The 18,140-nt window shown below is 26.9% G+C and overlaps 1 protein-coding gene across 1 annotated transcript in view; it reads right to left on the bottom strand.

The window, feature by feature from the left end:
• Positions 1-18,140, bottom strand: part of LOC142327858 (vacuolar protein sorting-associated protein 11 homolog) — an 81,486-nt gene that overhangs the window by 16,624 nt on the left and 46,722 nt on the right. Inside the window, exons 7-11 of the mRNA XM_075371211.1 lie at positions 16,995-17,114; positions 15,531-15,661; positions 14,499-14,671; positions 11,751-11,952; positions 9,917-10,012 (exon numbers count right to left, since the gene is read on the bottom strand). Of these exons, the coding sequence (XP_075227326.1) occupies positions 9,917-10,012; positions 11,751-11,952; positions 14,499-14,671; positions 15,531-15,661; positions 16,995-17,114 (722 nt within the window). The remainder of the gene's footprint in view (positions 1-9,916; positions 10,013-11,750; positions 11,953-14,498; positions 14,672-15,530; positions 15,662-16,994; positions 17,115-18,140) is intronic.

The following is an 18,140-nucleotide window of genomic DNA, read 5'->3' as shown; positions in this document are numbered from 1 at the left end:
TTACGTAACACAAATAATAAACTAAAATTTATGGTTGATATGTCATTTTTGCTTTTTAAAATTTCTATGCTTGAAGTAATAGCTTTAGAGGTTTTATAATTAAAAATTTAGAAGTTATATTTAAAATAAAAAACTTTGCCTAATTTTTTTTTTTTAATTTATAAATATGTTTACTATTAATTTACTTCTATGAATTACATTCTCTTATCTATATCAGAATTTTAGATTTCATATCTGAAAGAAACTTGAATTAAATAACAATCATCTAATTTTTATAATTCTTTCAACTTTAAAAAGTGAAAAGTTAAAACTTTAAAACAGTAAGGAAATATATAAAAATCTGTATATGAATTAATCTACTAAAATAAAATGAGTGTTTTCAACAGACTTTCTCAGTCTTCAACTTGTTCAAAAAATGAAAATTTCATATAAAGTCAAATTGCAATCTTTCACACAATGTTGGGTATTTTATTGCTATCATATGTTAATGATGTTGTTTGTTGTCATGACAGCAAGGAATTATACAAAAAAAAAAAATCTAAAGTAGCACCGACTGCTATTGTCAATATACAATATAATGTGCTTGTAATGAGATGGGAATGTTCTTAATTTAAGAACATAATGTTCTTAATTTATTAAGTGATTTAAGGGACTGATTAAGTCTATTAAATTTGGTTTTGGCCTTGACGTTTTACTTTATTTCATAATCTTCAATTTCCAGAATGCTACTCTCTGAAGCATTTAGACAATGCACAATCATCTGGTTATATACAGTTTACTGAACTACTGAAGAACTGTTAATACATGATAATGCAAAAAAATTAAATTTTTACATTTCTTTATATGCAATTATTTTAACTGTTTGGCAGATGATGCAGTTGAAGACAGCAAAAGCGCTTCTGTAGTTGTGCATTTTGATATCTGACATACAATCCTGACTGTATTTATTGGTTTTAGGCCCAAAATTATTCTGAAAACTTACATATATAATAAGCGTTTCATAAATTAATAGAAAAAAACTTCAGTGTATTCCCAAAGGATTTCTGCTACAAGGTAAAATGAGGCAATACTGAAATTCCTGGTATATATTTCATACATATATGTTTTTATGAAAATTTTTAAAAAGAGATTCCATAATTGTACTTCAATTAAGAGAAAATTGTCATAAACCATAAGAAATAGTGTCTAACACTTTTTTGTTTGGATAAAATTTACTTATATATCCAGAAAACAAAAAAAAAAAAAAAAAACATAAAATTTGAAGAGAATCTAATTCTGAAAAAAATGGATATAAATAAAGTTAAACCGAAAGTAATGTTTACAAAAAAAACATTTAATTCTTATTTAAACCAAAATAAGGCATAAATATGCAATAATATTAAATCAAACATATTTCTGTACTGCAAATAAAATTATACGAATAAAATTAACTACTTAAATGAAAAAAAAAAATTTATTAAAAATTACATATTTCATTTAAAGCAGTCTCTTTTGCTGTTTACACAGTGCTCAACTTCATCTAAAACTCCTTAGTGGTAGAAATCAGCATGAAAGTTTTCACTATCTACCTATTAATTTGAAAACAAAACGTTTCTAAATGTATGTTTATATAAATCTTTTTTCTTTATTTTTGACAGAAAAACACAAATAATCTGTTTCTTTATCCGACACTGTATGTAAATAAATTATATATATATATTCATAGAGTGATCATAAATTACTCTGCGCATTTTAGGTATTAATCAGAGAGTAACAAAGCAATGTACTTATATGAAGGTTTTATTGCTGAACAGGGCATTTCAAACACTTTTGTTTACAATATTTATTAACTTCAAACAAGTTCCACATGAGCACCTTTTGTGTTCATGTTATTAAAACATAGTACCTGTTTATAATATAACAGTATGCATCTGTTATTAACAGGTGCTCAAGTTATGAACAGTAATAATAAAAAACACTTTCACGAAACCATACTACGAATATTACTTTCTCCTGCATGGTAGCCAATGCTCAACTGACAATCCCCCTTATTGTTACATAGGGCTGGAGTTCATTCAAGGTCATCATCAGTAACTCTAGTACCTACACTAATATTTGAAAAGTCAACGTGAGCTAAACATTGCTTTGTACATTTTTTGTTAATCCCTAAAATGTACTGAATAATTTATGTTCACTTATATAAAGAGTGTTTATAACAGTTTCAAGAATTCAGAGGATGGTCCCTCACATTGAAATAAAGAAAAAACTTTCTATCAATATATGTCCAGAAATGTTTAAGTTTATTTGTTATCTGCATTTTGTATTTTTAATATAAAAATTTATTTTCAAGAATGATAAATAGATAAAGTTGAAATTTAGTATACTGCTAGGTACTTGTATAAAAATAATGAACCAAATCTCTCACTCAATCTATTTCAAAATGGCAGTCATGTAAACATCTTAATTGCTAATATCTTTGCAACCACTGATTTAAATGTTATATTATTACAAAAAATGTTAAGCATTTTATAACAGAGAAAATGACACTACACCTTATTTATTCAAATCCATTCATAAAAACAAAGTTATAGCAAAAATTCTTGAAGCAAGTAATTGTAGTCTAGCTTATAAAACCAGTTTTAATTCCCTCCCGAATAAAATTAAATAACTTGACATGATCTCAAATGAAATAATTTTATTAATGTTACCAAATTATAAAATATAATAATTTAAAATAAAAAATATTACAATAAAATAAAATATTATTGAAATTATGAAAATATTATAATAATAAACAACATTATTATTATAATAAATTATTATCATTGAAAAAAAATTTACAATGCACATTTTTCATTTAATGAACAGACACTGGTTATTAAAAGGATTTTTTTTTTTCAATTAGAATTTATTTAACAAGAACAAATTATTTTATCAGATAATAAAACACTAATAAAAGAATGTGACAAATCCTCTCAATCCCATTTAGGATTTTTGTGTGCAATTCTTCTTTGGAATTCACAGGGATGTCATTTACAAGTACCTTTAAATGGTCCCATAAGAAAAAGTCAAGGATTAAGATCAGGAGACTTTGCAGACCATGACATTCGGTCTCTTTGACCAATCCATTTCTTTGGATATAATTCATTTACGTAATCTCCAATGAGCTGGAGCTGGAACCCTATCCAGCATAAACCACATTTTGTTGTGTATGTTTAGTGGCAGATCAGTCATCAAGAAATGTAAATATCATTGAGGCGTTTCATATAAAAAACAGACAAAAAGTGGTCAACCAGAGTAACAGCCCATATGTTTACAGAAAACTGATATTGGTGATAGTTCTCTGAAATGGCATCAGGGTTTTCAAGTAACCATATTTGAATGTTGAGAATAGCTGATCTTGTAAATTTAGCTTCATTGGTAAAGAAAAAAATCATTCAAAAAATTTGGATTAGTATATTTTTGGATAAGCCATTGGCTTAGCTGAACACAGAGAGTATAACCTTGAGGTAAAATAGCTTGTACTCACTGTTAGTGATAGGCATGGAGTTGCTGTTTATGCAAAACCTTCCAAACTGTTACATTACTAACACTGAACTCCAAGGCCAGCTCTCTTGTACTTTTTTTTGGGATGGTTAGATATTTCATCTAACACTCACTCCCTTCCTCCTTCAATTTGGGTGTACTTGAAGGTGGTAGTCCTGACTTACTGTATTACTAAGTTACGGCAACACTCAGTTGGGAAAGTGTTCCTGATACATTACTAAAATTTTCTGCTCTTTTCTTTGGTGAGGTCAAAAATGAGTCATTCTATTTGAAAAAACTGTGTTACAGTTAAAAATAACAGTCAATGTCACCATGAGGTGTCCCCTTCAGAGCTAGTAACTTTTGTTTAGGTCTTTTTCTGTATTGGGCGTAATTTATGAAAAAATTTTCTGGGGGAATTAGAATGAAACACCAGGTATGTATTTAAATTTATTAAATAAACCACCGACTACAGAATATTGAGATAGACATATTTTACCTTAATTTTTCATGCAAGTACTTTTGCAGGAGCCCACAGTCTCAGTCATGATTGAAATAATTCTGTTATTGAATATTAAAAATTTTTAAATAATGAAAATTGCATATTATTTACAAGAGTGCTGCTATCTGTTGCAATTTTTATAAGACTATCTCCCTCAAACACTGTCTGATTGTTTATAAAATTGAAATGTCATCTTTATTAATTTCTAATAATTCTAAATTTGTGATAATATCAGAAATAGAATGTTTATTGTGTATTAGATGGTCTGCCATATTAGATAAACCTGATTTATTATTACTTCCTTGTATGAATTAAATTATTATTATGCCTGCTAAAAATCTTGGTTTCTAGATTTCAGTGGAAATATCCATATTTTGACCATACCTGAATCCAGTTTGACTAGTTTTGGCATGACATGTGTATATACATATGTATGTATGTATGTATCTCACATAACTCAAAAACGATTAGCCATAGGATGTTGAAATTTTGGATTAGGGACTGATGTAACACCTAGTTGTGCACCTCCCTTTTTGATTGCAATTGACTAAACCAAAAGTGTTCAAAAGTCCAACATCCAAAAGAATTTGGATTTTGGACTTTTTCTTAAATGCAGTAATAAGTTCTCATTGAGAGCTTTTCAATGATGTATCATAAGTGGTATTTATATTCATTGGTTCCAGAGTTATAGCCAAATAAAATTTTAATTAATGAAATATTTGGATCTTGCATATAATTTTTGATGTTGTATATTTGGACGATGAATAATAATTCAATAATAACAAAAAAATGTATGTAAAAAAATATCATAAGTTTTTAATAAAATAAAATTTTATGAACTCTTCATTTAAAAAAAAAAGTGTAAATGTAATTTAATAGACATACAAGGAAGTCATGTGTTTTCCACATCAGATTTTTTTTGTAATCTCTATAATGTTCAAGAAATATTTGAAGAAAATTTAAAGGATCTATTTGTTTTTCCTATATAAATACCATTACAATCATTACATTTAATTTTATAAATCCACACAAATTGTTTATTTCATTATTATTATTATATTTGTTTTTTAAATATTTTATTTTGTGGTTATTAGGTTTGTATGCTGGTTTAAATATTTCTTAATTTTAAGTTTTAGTAATGTTTTCAATGATATTATTAGTGTATAAATATATTTTTCACTCTTTTATGTCTTATGTATTGGTTGTACTAGTTATTTTTTAATAGTATTTTTAGAGCTGCTGTTTTTTTTTATAAATATTACTAATTAAAGTAGTATCACATGCATTTCCAACTGCTATATATTTTATGATGTTTATTTTACAATTTAACTTTTTTTTGTTATTATGCGTGTATTTGATTGTTATACTACTCATAGTATTAATTTTATGAGACTAAGAATGATTTGATATTTTATGAATTGTTATATTATTAGATGTAGGTTTTCTACATACTGATCTTTCAATTTGACTTTCCTTATTTATTTTTATATTAACATCTAATTCATTTAACATTCTATTACTATCTATTTCAAATGTGAATTTTAAATTTTCATTATAAGAATTTAATTTGTCTATTACTATTATGTTCTCAATGTTTATTACTGGGTTGTATATAAGAATATCATCAACATGCATATCCATATTAAAATTTTATGTATATGAATGCTGCGATGTATTAATTTACTCTCAAAATTCTATAAATATATTTCTGACATAACCCATAGTAAAACCCTGTGCAAATCCCATAGTATGGTATTTTTGTGCATGTAATATCTGTTATTAAATTCAAAATAGTTTTGTTGATATTTTTTAATATTTTTATGGTATGGTCTATAGGTATGCTTACAATACATGTTATTTATGTCAGAACTAACCATTCTAGTGTTTTTATTTACATTTAAGTTATTTATTTACTAATTCATAACCATTTTTTATATTACAAGTATTAGGTAGATTCATTTTATTCCTAAATATGCTATGTATTAGTTTGGATATAATATAACAGGGGGCACATTTAAAACTGATTAAAGTCGCATTGGGATGTTTAATTTAAGAATTTTTGGTAGTTCAGTTAACTTAAGGGCATTCGGTTCAAAAGGATAAAGTCTAGAATGGGATTTTATTCCAGATAACTATTATACCAATAATGTTATTGTAGATTCTGAAATAAATTCTATCAGAATGAATCCTACAGATAAGGAACAATTACAAAAAGTTACCAGCTACAATATCCAAAAAATTAAAAATACTAAATTTACTAATAAACCATTTATCAGTAAACAAATTAAGAATAAAACTAAATATAAACAATCTTTTAGTAGTAAAATCAGAGAAATCAAATACACCATTATCATTACAGTTAAAAACTATAATAACTTAGCGAAACAATACATTGTTGATAATAAATTTAAGGAATTTAAGGACACAGTCTAACAAATTTCTAAAACAAAGAATTTAATAAAAAAATTCAGATCAATTTTTGCTACATTAGTGTATATACATACACTAATGTAGCAAAAAAAAAAAAAAAAAAAAAAAAAAAAATTGAGTATATACGAGTATTTTAAAGTGCAACAGATATGATAAAAAAATATGTAAATACGAAAATATTCAGAAAGTAAAGCATTTAATTCATTCATTTAAATTACAATATTAATATTACATTAATAATTAATTACCATAAGTAATTTAGTTCAGAATCAGTAGGCCAGTAAAACAAACCCACCGGGTTGATATAGTGGTTAACGCATCTTCCCTAATCAGCTGATTTGGAAGTCGAGAGTTACAGCGTTCAAGTCCTAGTAAAGCCAGATATTTTTACATGGATTTGAATACTAGATCGTGGATACCGGTGATCTTTGGTGGTTGGGTTTCAATTAACCACACATCTCAGGAATGGTCGAACTGAGAATGTAGAAGACTACACTTCATTTACACTCATACATATCATCCTCATTCATCCTCTGAAGAATTATCTAAACGGTAGATACCGGAGGCTAAACAGGAAAAAGAAAGGCCAGTAAAACGAAAAGAAAGTATCACGTTGAAAAGGATCATTTCAATACACTTTTTAATATAGGATTTTATTTTTGATTAATCACTGTCATTGTCAATGTCTGTAGAAGACTTACCAGTAGTCGCCGCGTCGCTCTGCCAAAGGTGATCATCTTCACTACCATCAAGTTCATTAGATATTTCGCATTTTTTAAAACTTTTCCTTACTAATTCCGTGGAAATACCTTCCCAAGCATCTTTTATCCAAACACAAATCTGGTTAAAATCTGGACGTTTGATTCTTCCTGTAGGCGTGAAAAAGAAATTTTCATCAGCCATCCATTTACTGTAGAGTTGTTTTAATGCAGATTTGAATGGTTTATTAATGCAGACATCTAGTGGTTGCAATAGAGATGTCAATCCGCCTGGAAATATTACTTTAATGTCTTTCACTTTATCAGTCATATGCCCCCGATAACTATCCATTACTAGCATACTGGTATTTTTTTTATTAAGTAAACCTCCTGATCACTTTGCCATACACACCTGATCCAATCAAAAATTAAGGTTTCGTCCATCCAACCTGATTCCTGTGCTCTGATAATAACTCCATTTATCTGTACGGTAAGAAGAGTTTTTCTTCTAAAAAAAATGTACGAAGGTAATTTTGATCCATCAGAAGTAATGCAAAGCATAACACTACACCTTTGTTTTTCATTACCACCAGTGCAAATCGTAACGCTTTTTTCACCTTTTTTGTCAAATGGCATTTCAAAATATACGGGGGTTTGATCAGCGTTTACTATTTGAAAAGGCAAATAGCCTTTATCTTTTCTAACATTTATTATGTATTTGTGAAAATGTAATATTTTTTGTTCATAAGCATCTGGAAGTCGTTGAGAAATGGTCGTTTCATCTTATCAACAAATTATTTAGTGCAAAAAATCATGTTATCCATCCATGGCTTGCTTTAAAATCAACTTTATTCAATGATTTAGTGATTTCACGAGTATATGATTGACATATTTCTGTCATGACAGCATAACCGCATTTCCTTTTTTCCATAACAGTCATACAATTTTTTCTCTGTCTGTGTATTTTGGTTTTAAGCCACGAAAAGCCCTTTTATTACCAGTGTCTTTCACCAGAAGTTGTTTCTTCTTCCAGAAGTTTTTCTGTGCCAGTCTCAAATGCAGCTTTCATCTATATCAAATTTTCTTCCTGCCAATTTTTTCAGCCTCTTGTATAACGCGCAGTTTTTCATTTACTGTAAAAGATTGTAGACGCTGTCCTTTTGTACTCATTTTAATGCCGTAATTAAAATAAATCACTGTATTAAACTTTACAAGATAAACTAAACAGATAAAATGCACATAACCGTCCACATACACAAACAGTACAATGCCTATGGCGAATAGACAAGACAACGATGAGTAACTGATACTGTATCTGTAGTGTTATTAGAACTGGATGCAGCCTATACAGAATGAATCAGTTTTATAAAAATACTGTAACTTCGTTTCTATCGATAATATGAACAGGATGTTAATAATTAAGGATGTATTCTGTATAAGCGGCATCTGGTATTGATAAACGAAAGCCTAAGGTAACTATATTTATGTGATTGAATTTAGGTACTTCTAAGAAAACGTTTACATAAATTATCCTGGCCAAAGGCTATGTTTCAAGTAAGCCCCGCACCCTTATTTTTTTCTCTCAAATTCCAAGAAAAAAGTGTGTTCGAATAAATATGGTATATTGTGGTTTTAAAAAATAAAAATATCTGTAACTAAATATTTTTTTTTATAATGTGTACTTATTAAAATTGGTCTCCTGATGATAGAGTTAAAGCTCTGAAAGTGCTACAGACAGATAAGTGAATGTTCTTACATTTTATTGAACTGCATCTGGTGGATTTAAATATTTATTTGTTAATAATTATCTGGTGTAGTGGTATTATAATGTTTGAAAAAATAATATTTATGTGAATGAATAATAAATATAAATAAATAAATGTAATAATAAATATATAATAATGTATATATATATATTATATATATTATAATATAATATATTATATATATAATATATATTATATATATAATATATTATTATATTATATTAAAGTCAGTTGTTGCTTATAAAAAAATTATTTTTAATTGAAAATGAGAATATATTGTACAATTAATTGTTTAGTTAAAGAACAAAGTTAGCTAAAATAATAGCTTTTTTATCTTTTAAAATATCTTAAAAAATGTAATATTACATTATCTAGTAATATTACATTATTACATATCTAGTTTTATAAAAAAATCTTTTAATGATCATGTTTAAGAATATTAATTTTATGAAGTTGCTTCTTACATTTCACAAAAATGAATTTATAACCAAGTAGGATTTATAAGTCCAAATCTTAATGAAATTCCATCTAAAATCTGATATTGATAAAAAATTATTTTGCAAGAACAGGGTTTTTGTATGGGAAGAAATTAGATTCGGTACAAGTTCCACCCATTACGTATGGAAAACAAATATATGATGGTACTTCACAAGGAAGGAACATATTAATTAAAATGCTCATATACAAAATATAATCTTGGTCTGATGGCATACCACATTTTACTTTGGTTAGCCACTTGGCAAAAGAATTGTAATGAAATTATTTTATGCAAATATAAACTAGTCATGGTCCAATCATTAAAGAACACTGTCCATATCAATGCAATATCATACTTATATAATATCAAAAATTAATGTTATCTGCAGCTGAACAGATGTTTTATATTCATCCTTTGTTTGTTATATACCCTCTATTTATATAATATGCTCAAATAAGGAATATAACACTAGAATACAAAGCCAAATATGTCATTTTTTAATGCCAAGGGAGAATTCATTTAAATAATAATTACTTACTGTTGATGAAAGGAATGCTGACATAAGAAATGAACAGATGGAAGTTCAAGCTGATTGTTGCAAGCTTTGCATCGAGATCCTTGAAATGTGACTGGTCTGTTAAAATAAACAGAAATAAATTACATTTAAGTGAAACTATAATGTAACATTTTATTAAATAACTGGAAAACTTATTAATTTTACTTAATTATATAAAAACTTATATCTCATTTTTCAGTATAACAGATATAATAGATCATTTTCATACTTAGTGTAAAATTAACTCTAGAACTAGTAAATATTGTAATTCAATGTTTTATCCGACCCTTTCATAAATATTAAGCCTCATAAGCACCCTAACTACAACTCATTAAATAGCTGTTGATTTGTAATCAATCGTCTTGCATCATATGCACATATATTGATTCTAAGATTTCAAACTTTATTTTGATAATAAAGTAACAGTAACACATTCAAAATAAATTTCGCCTCCAAGTTTCGTTAAACAATATTTTGCATTTTCGCTAACTTCTTTAGAATGCTTCTATATGCATACATACTATTTTCAAAAACACAGACAAACCACTGCAGAGATCTGATTTCATCAGACCCTGATGAGGACTTGCCAAATGTTGGGTATCTTTAGCCTGGACACCCTATATATTATAATTATATATATAATTATGTAGTATATAATAATTATGATTATATTAATAATTATACATTATATATTATTAAATTATTCTATTTTGCAATATACAAATAAGTAGTAATTAACTTTACTAATCAAATTTTTCTGTTATATTTTTAAAAACAACACTACAATACGCTAAATATGATTAGCACTACACAAATAATACAAACAAGTTCTTCAGTTAAGAAAATATTATAACACTTTATCATTTTATACTTACTTTTATGGAATAATGAAGGTGTGACAACAAAGGTATCATAAATCAAACTGTTGTTGTTCAATGGAAATTCATTAATATTAATAATATGTTATAAAATTAGTTTTATATTTTTTTTAACTTCATAATGAAGTTAAACTCTGTTCCAATTTCAAATTTGTAAGCAAAAATGTTTCTACCATTTGGTATACATTGATATAATAAGATTAAATTAAATAATAGATGATGGTTTTCCTGCCATGCACTGGATTTAAAACCAGTTCAGATGAAACAAATGTTATCAAGTAACTATTGTAGAAAGGAAAAGAATAACTACAAAACAATTCTGGACAGATTCTTCAAGCTACAACTGTTCAATTCAACATTAACTTCCATTACTAGCAACACAATACTACTCATTATTAGTTAACAATTTTTTTTAAAGTTATAATAGTGATAAAATACAATAATTCAATTTCCACTTATAAATATAATTTTTAAAATCTTTAGTTCTTCCATTTATGAGAAAGTGTTTCATTGAGCAGCTAGTTAACTGCATAAACAGAATTACCATATCTCATTAAATAAAGTGAATCTTTTTTACGTTAAAATATATATTGGCACAATATGACACTTAAAATGAAAAATATCTAGCATTTAACTAGAAGTTAATAACTACTTAAAATTATTAAAATAGAATAATAATTAACTAAGGCTGAAGCCAATTTTTACCATAACTGAATTTACAGCCTGAATCACTAATATCTGAAGGATAATGCCTTCAGCAAATAAATGTATTTGTAATGCAACAATATCAGGTTATTACATTACATTTCAAGATTCATACATTTTTTCTAACAATAAATAAATCGAAGAGGTTCATTTTGGACAAACATAAAGAAGACATAACAAAAGTTTTAAACTGAACACCACACCAAAATAAAAATAAAAAATTAAATACATACGAGTTCTGTAAACTTTTTATAACATCTCTTATTCTGGCAGTTTCTTGTGTATATTTTTCAATAAGTGCTTGTTCATGATCAGCTGTCTTCAATTCACTTTGTAATACACTATTTAAATATGATCTAACATCACTAATTTTCACTGATTTCCAGCTGCATACAGTATCTACAACTTCAAGCGGTGATAGTAACCGTTCTTTTTCTAAAAAAACCAAAAATAATCAAGCTTTAATGAAAAAACAATATGAAATTCTGTTTTGTATTTAATTTAAAATAAGGATCTATAAAAATGGCAGAATGACCGATAGACTAACCTATTCGGTTAATGCTACAACCATGTTTTGAAAAGTATGAGATAATATAAAAAATGAAATTACAAAGTTAAAACTAATAGTTTTAAAACATGTAACTTGAAGATACATTTGGGAGCTAATTTTACAATACTGATGACTGAAACAAATTTCATGTACATAGAAAACAATAATTTTATTTTTCTCTTATCTTGTTTGAATTTTCAGTAACACAAATGTGTCTGCCAGCTCACATTGAATTTAGCTATGTAATATAAAGCAGTGCATTATTTCATAATCTAATACGATTTCAATTTCATAGCTCTCTTTCTAATGATACACAGTTATTTTATTTTAATTCAGTCCATTGATCAAGGTTACTGTTAATGAAATTACTTTCTTCTGTCAGCTTTACATAGTTAGTTTTTGTATGTAACAAATTCATGAATTCATCAAACTATGATTGGAGATGAATGCCTGCTGTAAACTTACATAGAGATTGATAATTACTCCATCAATTCAACGTGTCATTCATTGAAAATGCTTACTTAGATAGTTTAAGGTAAATAGAATGTGTGTTAGAAAATGTATTTGAAGACAGTTCATTTTGAGAAAGAGTATGGGTTCAAGAGAAGCCATTCTGGCCATCAGGCTAACTTTAGAAGACAGGCTTAAACAAATAAAGCTATCTGCATTATATTTATAGAGCTTGAGAAGGCATTTGATAATACAGAATTGTACAAAATGTTTAATATTTTTAAGAAAATTGGATTGAAATATAGGGAAATAAAACATATATAAACTAAGCAAAAATCAGGTAGCATGTTATAAGAATAGAAGATGAGGCTAAAAGCAAGTCCTGATTCAAAAAGGAGCGAGTGAACAAGCACTTCTGGTAGAATGACCGATAAAGTAAACTATTTGGTTGACATTGTAAGCATGTTTTGAAAAGTATTCATTCCAAAGAAATGGACAAAATTTGTAAAGTTCTGGGGGACTAAACAACTCTGGAAATTAGAAGACACAATTCAGGAATTAAAGATGAAAATTGAGAAGGAAAAAATTATGTTAAAATTCACAATTTTTTTTTTGGCAAAAACCAAGGTGAGTCTAGCCTGAATGGCATGGATTTATTACCGCTAGGGGAGAAATTCAGGCTAAGGATAAATAAGAGTAAAATAAAAATAATGAAATATGACAGAAAGGAGGATAATAAATTAAACATTAAAACAGAATATAATATACAAACTCATAGAATCTTACTACTCATGAAGCAACATTAAAAAGAAGTCCAAAATGAAGTAGAAATCAAAAGCAGACTGGAACAAGAAAAGACAGCTTTTATGAAAAAAAGAAGCCTGCGAGTCAAATATATATCTATGAATTAGAAAGAGATTCTTGAAATTATTATTGTAGAAAGTAGTAGCACTTATAGTTGTGAATATGGACATAGGAAAAGCAGAAAGAAAAAGAATATTAAGATATCTAAGCTTAGTTTGGTGACAGTGACAGATAGCGGTGATAGAAAACAAGATTGGGAAATATAAAACAGATAGTTGATCATGTAAAATTAGAAAATATGTTGAGGTTACAAAATTAGAATAGAATTGAGAATTTCATCAAATCAACTGACTGGTGACTTAAAAAAAAAAACAATTTCTCTATTTTTTTCTTCAGATTTTTTATGGAATCATGCTAATGAAATGGATAAAATTTTCAAGTTTTTAACTCTGGAGAATACATGAATAAAGTTTTATTCAACCAGAAGTAAACTCCAATGTAAATACATGCAAATATAATAAAAACAGTTTGTGATGAAGTGTTTATAACATTCATTGATGAAAAAGTACGTGTTAATTTTCTGTATGGTTTTAGAGTGGCGATGCATTAAGATTTGGGGAGGCCTTTTACATCATCAAATATTAAAATTTTTGATTATGCAGTCTTATTTTGTAGACTTGAAAATTTCAGCTAATATGATTATTGATAAACTTAATCAGTTAAATGTGCTGGGTACTATGAGTAGCTAGTTATTATACAAAAGATGTCAGTAAAGTGAGTGCTAAATATTTAATGTAAACAAGAAATGAAAAAGAATGAGCAAAATCACACTTTTTTTTATAATAAGGAAAGTGTCTGATATCATCTAAAAGTTAAAAAATTTCAAAAACTATTTTTTTAATTTTATGGTTACTGGTAAAAGGAGCTTTTTAGGAAAAATATTCATAGCAAAAGAAGCTGTGGAAAGACAATCTCTTTTTACAGAAAAATGCATTTGCCACATAAGGTTGACAAAAGAGTATGTTTTGAAAAATCTGCAGTTGACCATTGACATTCGCCACACTAGTGTATCTCATTATGACAATTTCAGTGACTACTAATTAAAATTATGCTGGTTTATTAATATTGTGGTTATTGAGCCACATATAGAAGTATTAATAACAGTTAATAATAGTACCTATAACACCAAGTATTTCATTAAGAAGATATGGAGGTACATTTGGATTTCTAGCACCGGCCCAAGGTGCTTGAATCCAAAGACTAGAATCTTGATTACCAAATCTGCGGCAACAAATAATCACATTCTGGTAATCTTTTTGACATAAATGGTATTGTAATATTTGCTGGTACCTGAAACAAAGAAAAATAAGTACATTATTAGTTAGGGACATTTTAAACACTTTACAAAACTAATCACAGTCATGAAAAAAATATATTCTTAATTATTCTGTAAAGTAGTTAATAAATCTACTATAAGATTGTATCCGTAATATTCTGAACTGGGGCCATGAATTTTAACCACGTTTAGTATGTGATGCAGTACTAGGTAGGTACTAGCATCTGATATGGTACTAGTATTTGTTGTGATCAGTGTGCCACAATTGCATGGAGGTAAATGTAAAAATGAGAGCATTGTAACTCATTTGTTATCATTGTACATGTATTGTCAGGGATTTTCAAGATGGATGTAAAAGATGAATAATACATTTGCACAAAATTTTATTCAATCTCAGAAATGTTTAACTCAGTTCAGGCAGTTAATAATTATTTTGAAGCTATCTTATAGATTAGTTCACACAGTTAAGAAACATATACATCTGAAGTGTGATCAAACTCTTCATGTACAGTAAAACATCAGCAGTTTGCAATGTCAGGCTATTTATGAATGTCATTATCACCAATTCCAGTTTCAATTCAATGTACAAAGTTATGATACACTGATGCAAATCCCATAATAATATACACTTCTTGAAATGTATTGCTTTTCTGAAAATGGTTTTGCATTACTACCCTCCAAAATATTTTATGTACCACCTCATATGCTTATTGTAGACAATTTATATATTCCTTGAGAATTAATTATATAATAATTGTGCAAGTTTAATAAAAAAATGTATAGAGTACAAAGCTAATTTTTTGTTTAACAACTTCGCTACAAACAATATATATTAAAACTGTTTTAGTTGACTTTAAAATTAAAAAGTAACACAGTGATTCAAGTAACCTCATAATTTTCTGTTCATATTGTAATCGATTCATTGTATCGCTTAATTTATACCAGATCTGTAGGTAATGTTCAATCAGTGTATTGTAGATAAGTGTACCCCATTTGTTAGAATTCTAAAACACAAATTATATAACAAAAATATGCCAAATAAATTTTCTAAAGTCGTATAATGTAAGATTCTCTATATATAAAATATTTAGAATTTTTAAAAAATCTTGTGTAATTCTGAACAAAACACCAACTTTTTGTTATTTTATTCTATTTTCAAGTTCCAACTTGCAGCATCATAACGAACTATGATTCTAACTAGCCTTGCTCAAAATTTTTTTACCCTTAAATTGAGTATAACTCAAGAACAACTCAATTAATCTATCAACTTTTCAAATGCGCAACTTTAGATACACTACTATAGCATATATAAATTTCAATGAAATTAAAATTACTATAAAAATTAAAATTAGAATTAAATTAAAATTAAAAGTAAAATTTTTTTACTATAAAAATTAGTATTTAGTCTAGTAATTTTGGAGAGTTTCGAGCCCAAAAGTTTATACATAGACCTGTAAATAAATATTAGTAGACCACAATTTTAGTGAATGGTATTTTCATACTCCTCATACCCCAAAACATAAAAAAATTCATTTTCACTCCCCTCCCCACGACTACCACTATGCAACTTAAAGTAATACTGTACTTTTCTTATAAAATTTGATAAAAAAGAAATATGTTATCATTGAAATTGCTTATCATTCATGTTTATTTAATTAAGAAGGAATGACGATAACCATTTACACTCATTTGGGCTGCAAGGAATTCAACAGAAGAAAGATAATATGTTTAAGTGGTATGAATTTAATAAAAAAATTATACTTATATCCTCTTTTTATAATCTTATAAATTCTTAAGGAAAAACAATTCATTTTACTAGATTAAGAAATCTCAAACAATTTTTCAAGAATAACTTTTTTTTGAGATATAATAATTACTTTCAACAGAAAGAGGGTATTAAATACTTACCTTGTTTTCCTCACATTTATGGGACTGTAGTTAATAGCAATTAAAAAAAAAAAAAATTATACTATATTGTCACCAGGCTGTTTACAACACAAGAGCAACCTTAAGTACGATAAAGAAAAAAAGCAGTTTGTAATATTGGTATAACAGTAGGATAAATTGATAACAAATCATAATAGTATTTAGAGATTACTTGCTACAATTTAGGTAAAAATGATTTCAAAGATTATTTTGGGTTAATCAAATTCTTTCACTTAGTGAAAAATTAGAACCATTATCATTCAGCATTTATACCAAGATTGTTTTACTGTAGTATTTGTTTTTTCCTGTATTCTTTTGATTTTAAAAAAATATATAAGATTTTGGACTTATTAATATTTAAGTGAAAGATATTTATATGTAGATTTAATAAATTTAAAAAAATATATATACCTGAACCAAGTGCTCCAAAAAGTCAACTAGAGATTCTGAATTATTTACAAATAGATGTATAAAGTTTTCAGGAGGAGCAGAATTGCCTGCAGTTCCAGGGTTTAATTCATTATTTATGTTCTACACAAAAAAAAAAAAATTACTTACAATTAACATTATTTGTAAAACAGTGATTAGTTCATTTAGTTTATAACAAGAAAAATAATTGACAACTTGAATTTTTTCAAAATAATGCAATTTCATTCGTCATGTTTCTTGAAATTTCATTCACTCTTATCTTCTTTGTTAAAAGCATGTTTAATACTCAGCCATTTTAATAAGTATATTTTAATAAATAGACAAACAATGGCTTTCTTATGAAAAAATGATGGTCACAAAACATGGCTTTTCTTTAAAGTAATTAAATATACAAATATTAAATAAAAGATGTGATTTCTAGTTTATAAAATATATTATTTGTATCTTACGTGTATCAAGAAGTTGATTTCTTTAACAACTTTTGTAAAATTTAAGATAATAATAAAAATGAAATTTACAGAAAAGTTATGAAACATCCCACAATTAAACCAGTTTATACATATTTTTCAAGCATAAAATACTTTGTTATAAGTTTGCATGAAACTGTCTTTAATTTTATTAGGGCAGAGAACATGTTTTTGAGATGTAGGCAAACTGCTTTTAAAAAAGAAGGTAAAATCACACTTTAAGTTTGTAGAAGTATGTCATATGTTTTTATTGCAGAATGATCTGGCATCCAAAGCATTTAGTGATATATTACTAGCAGAATCAACTTGTATTTAGTACAAATTTGGAATATGTTTAAACTTCTTTTTATGCACTAAAATAAAAACTATAGCATTAGTTTATATTTTTATACTACATTTAAAATTGAAACTTATAGGAAATTCACTACATTTTTTATATTCTAAATACTCAGAGTAATTATTAACTTTGCATACAACTTAACCTTTTTATGATATAGAAATCCTTGTAGAAGACTCAAATTTAGCAGGAATTTTGTTATTTGTACTGATTTCTATATCCTTGTGCCTGTTTTTTATATTCTAGGAAAAAGCTGCCTAATGACAGCCATTTCCAGTTTCTAGAAATATTTTTAATTCCATTAAACAAAAAGATTTCATTTTC

The sequence above is a fragment of the Lycorma delicatula genome, chromosome 7 (assembly GCF_047948215.1).
Source record: "Lycorma delicatula isolate Av1 chromosome 7, ASM4794821v1, whole genome shotgun sequence".
Taxonomy (NCBI): Eukaryota; Metazoa; Arthropoda; class Insecta; order Hemiptera; family Fulgoridae; genus Lycorma; species Lycorma delicatula.
The sequence above is the reverse complement of the archived record's forward strand: the minus strand, read 5'-3'. Positions and strand labels throughout refer to the sequence as shown.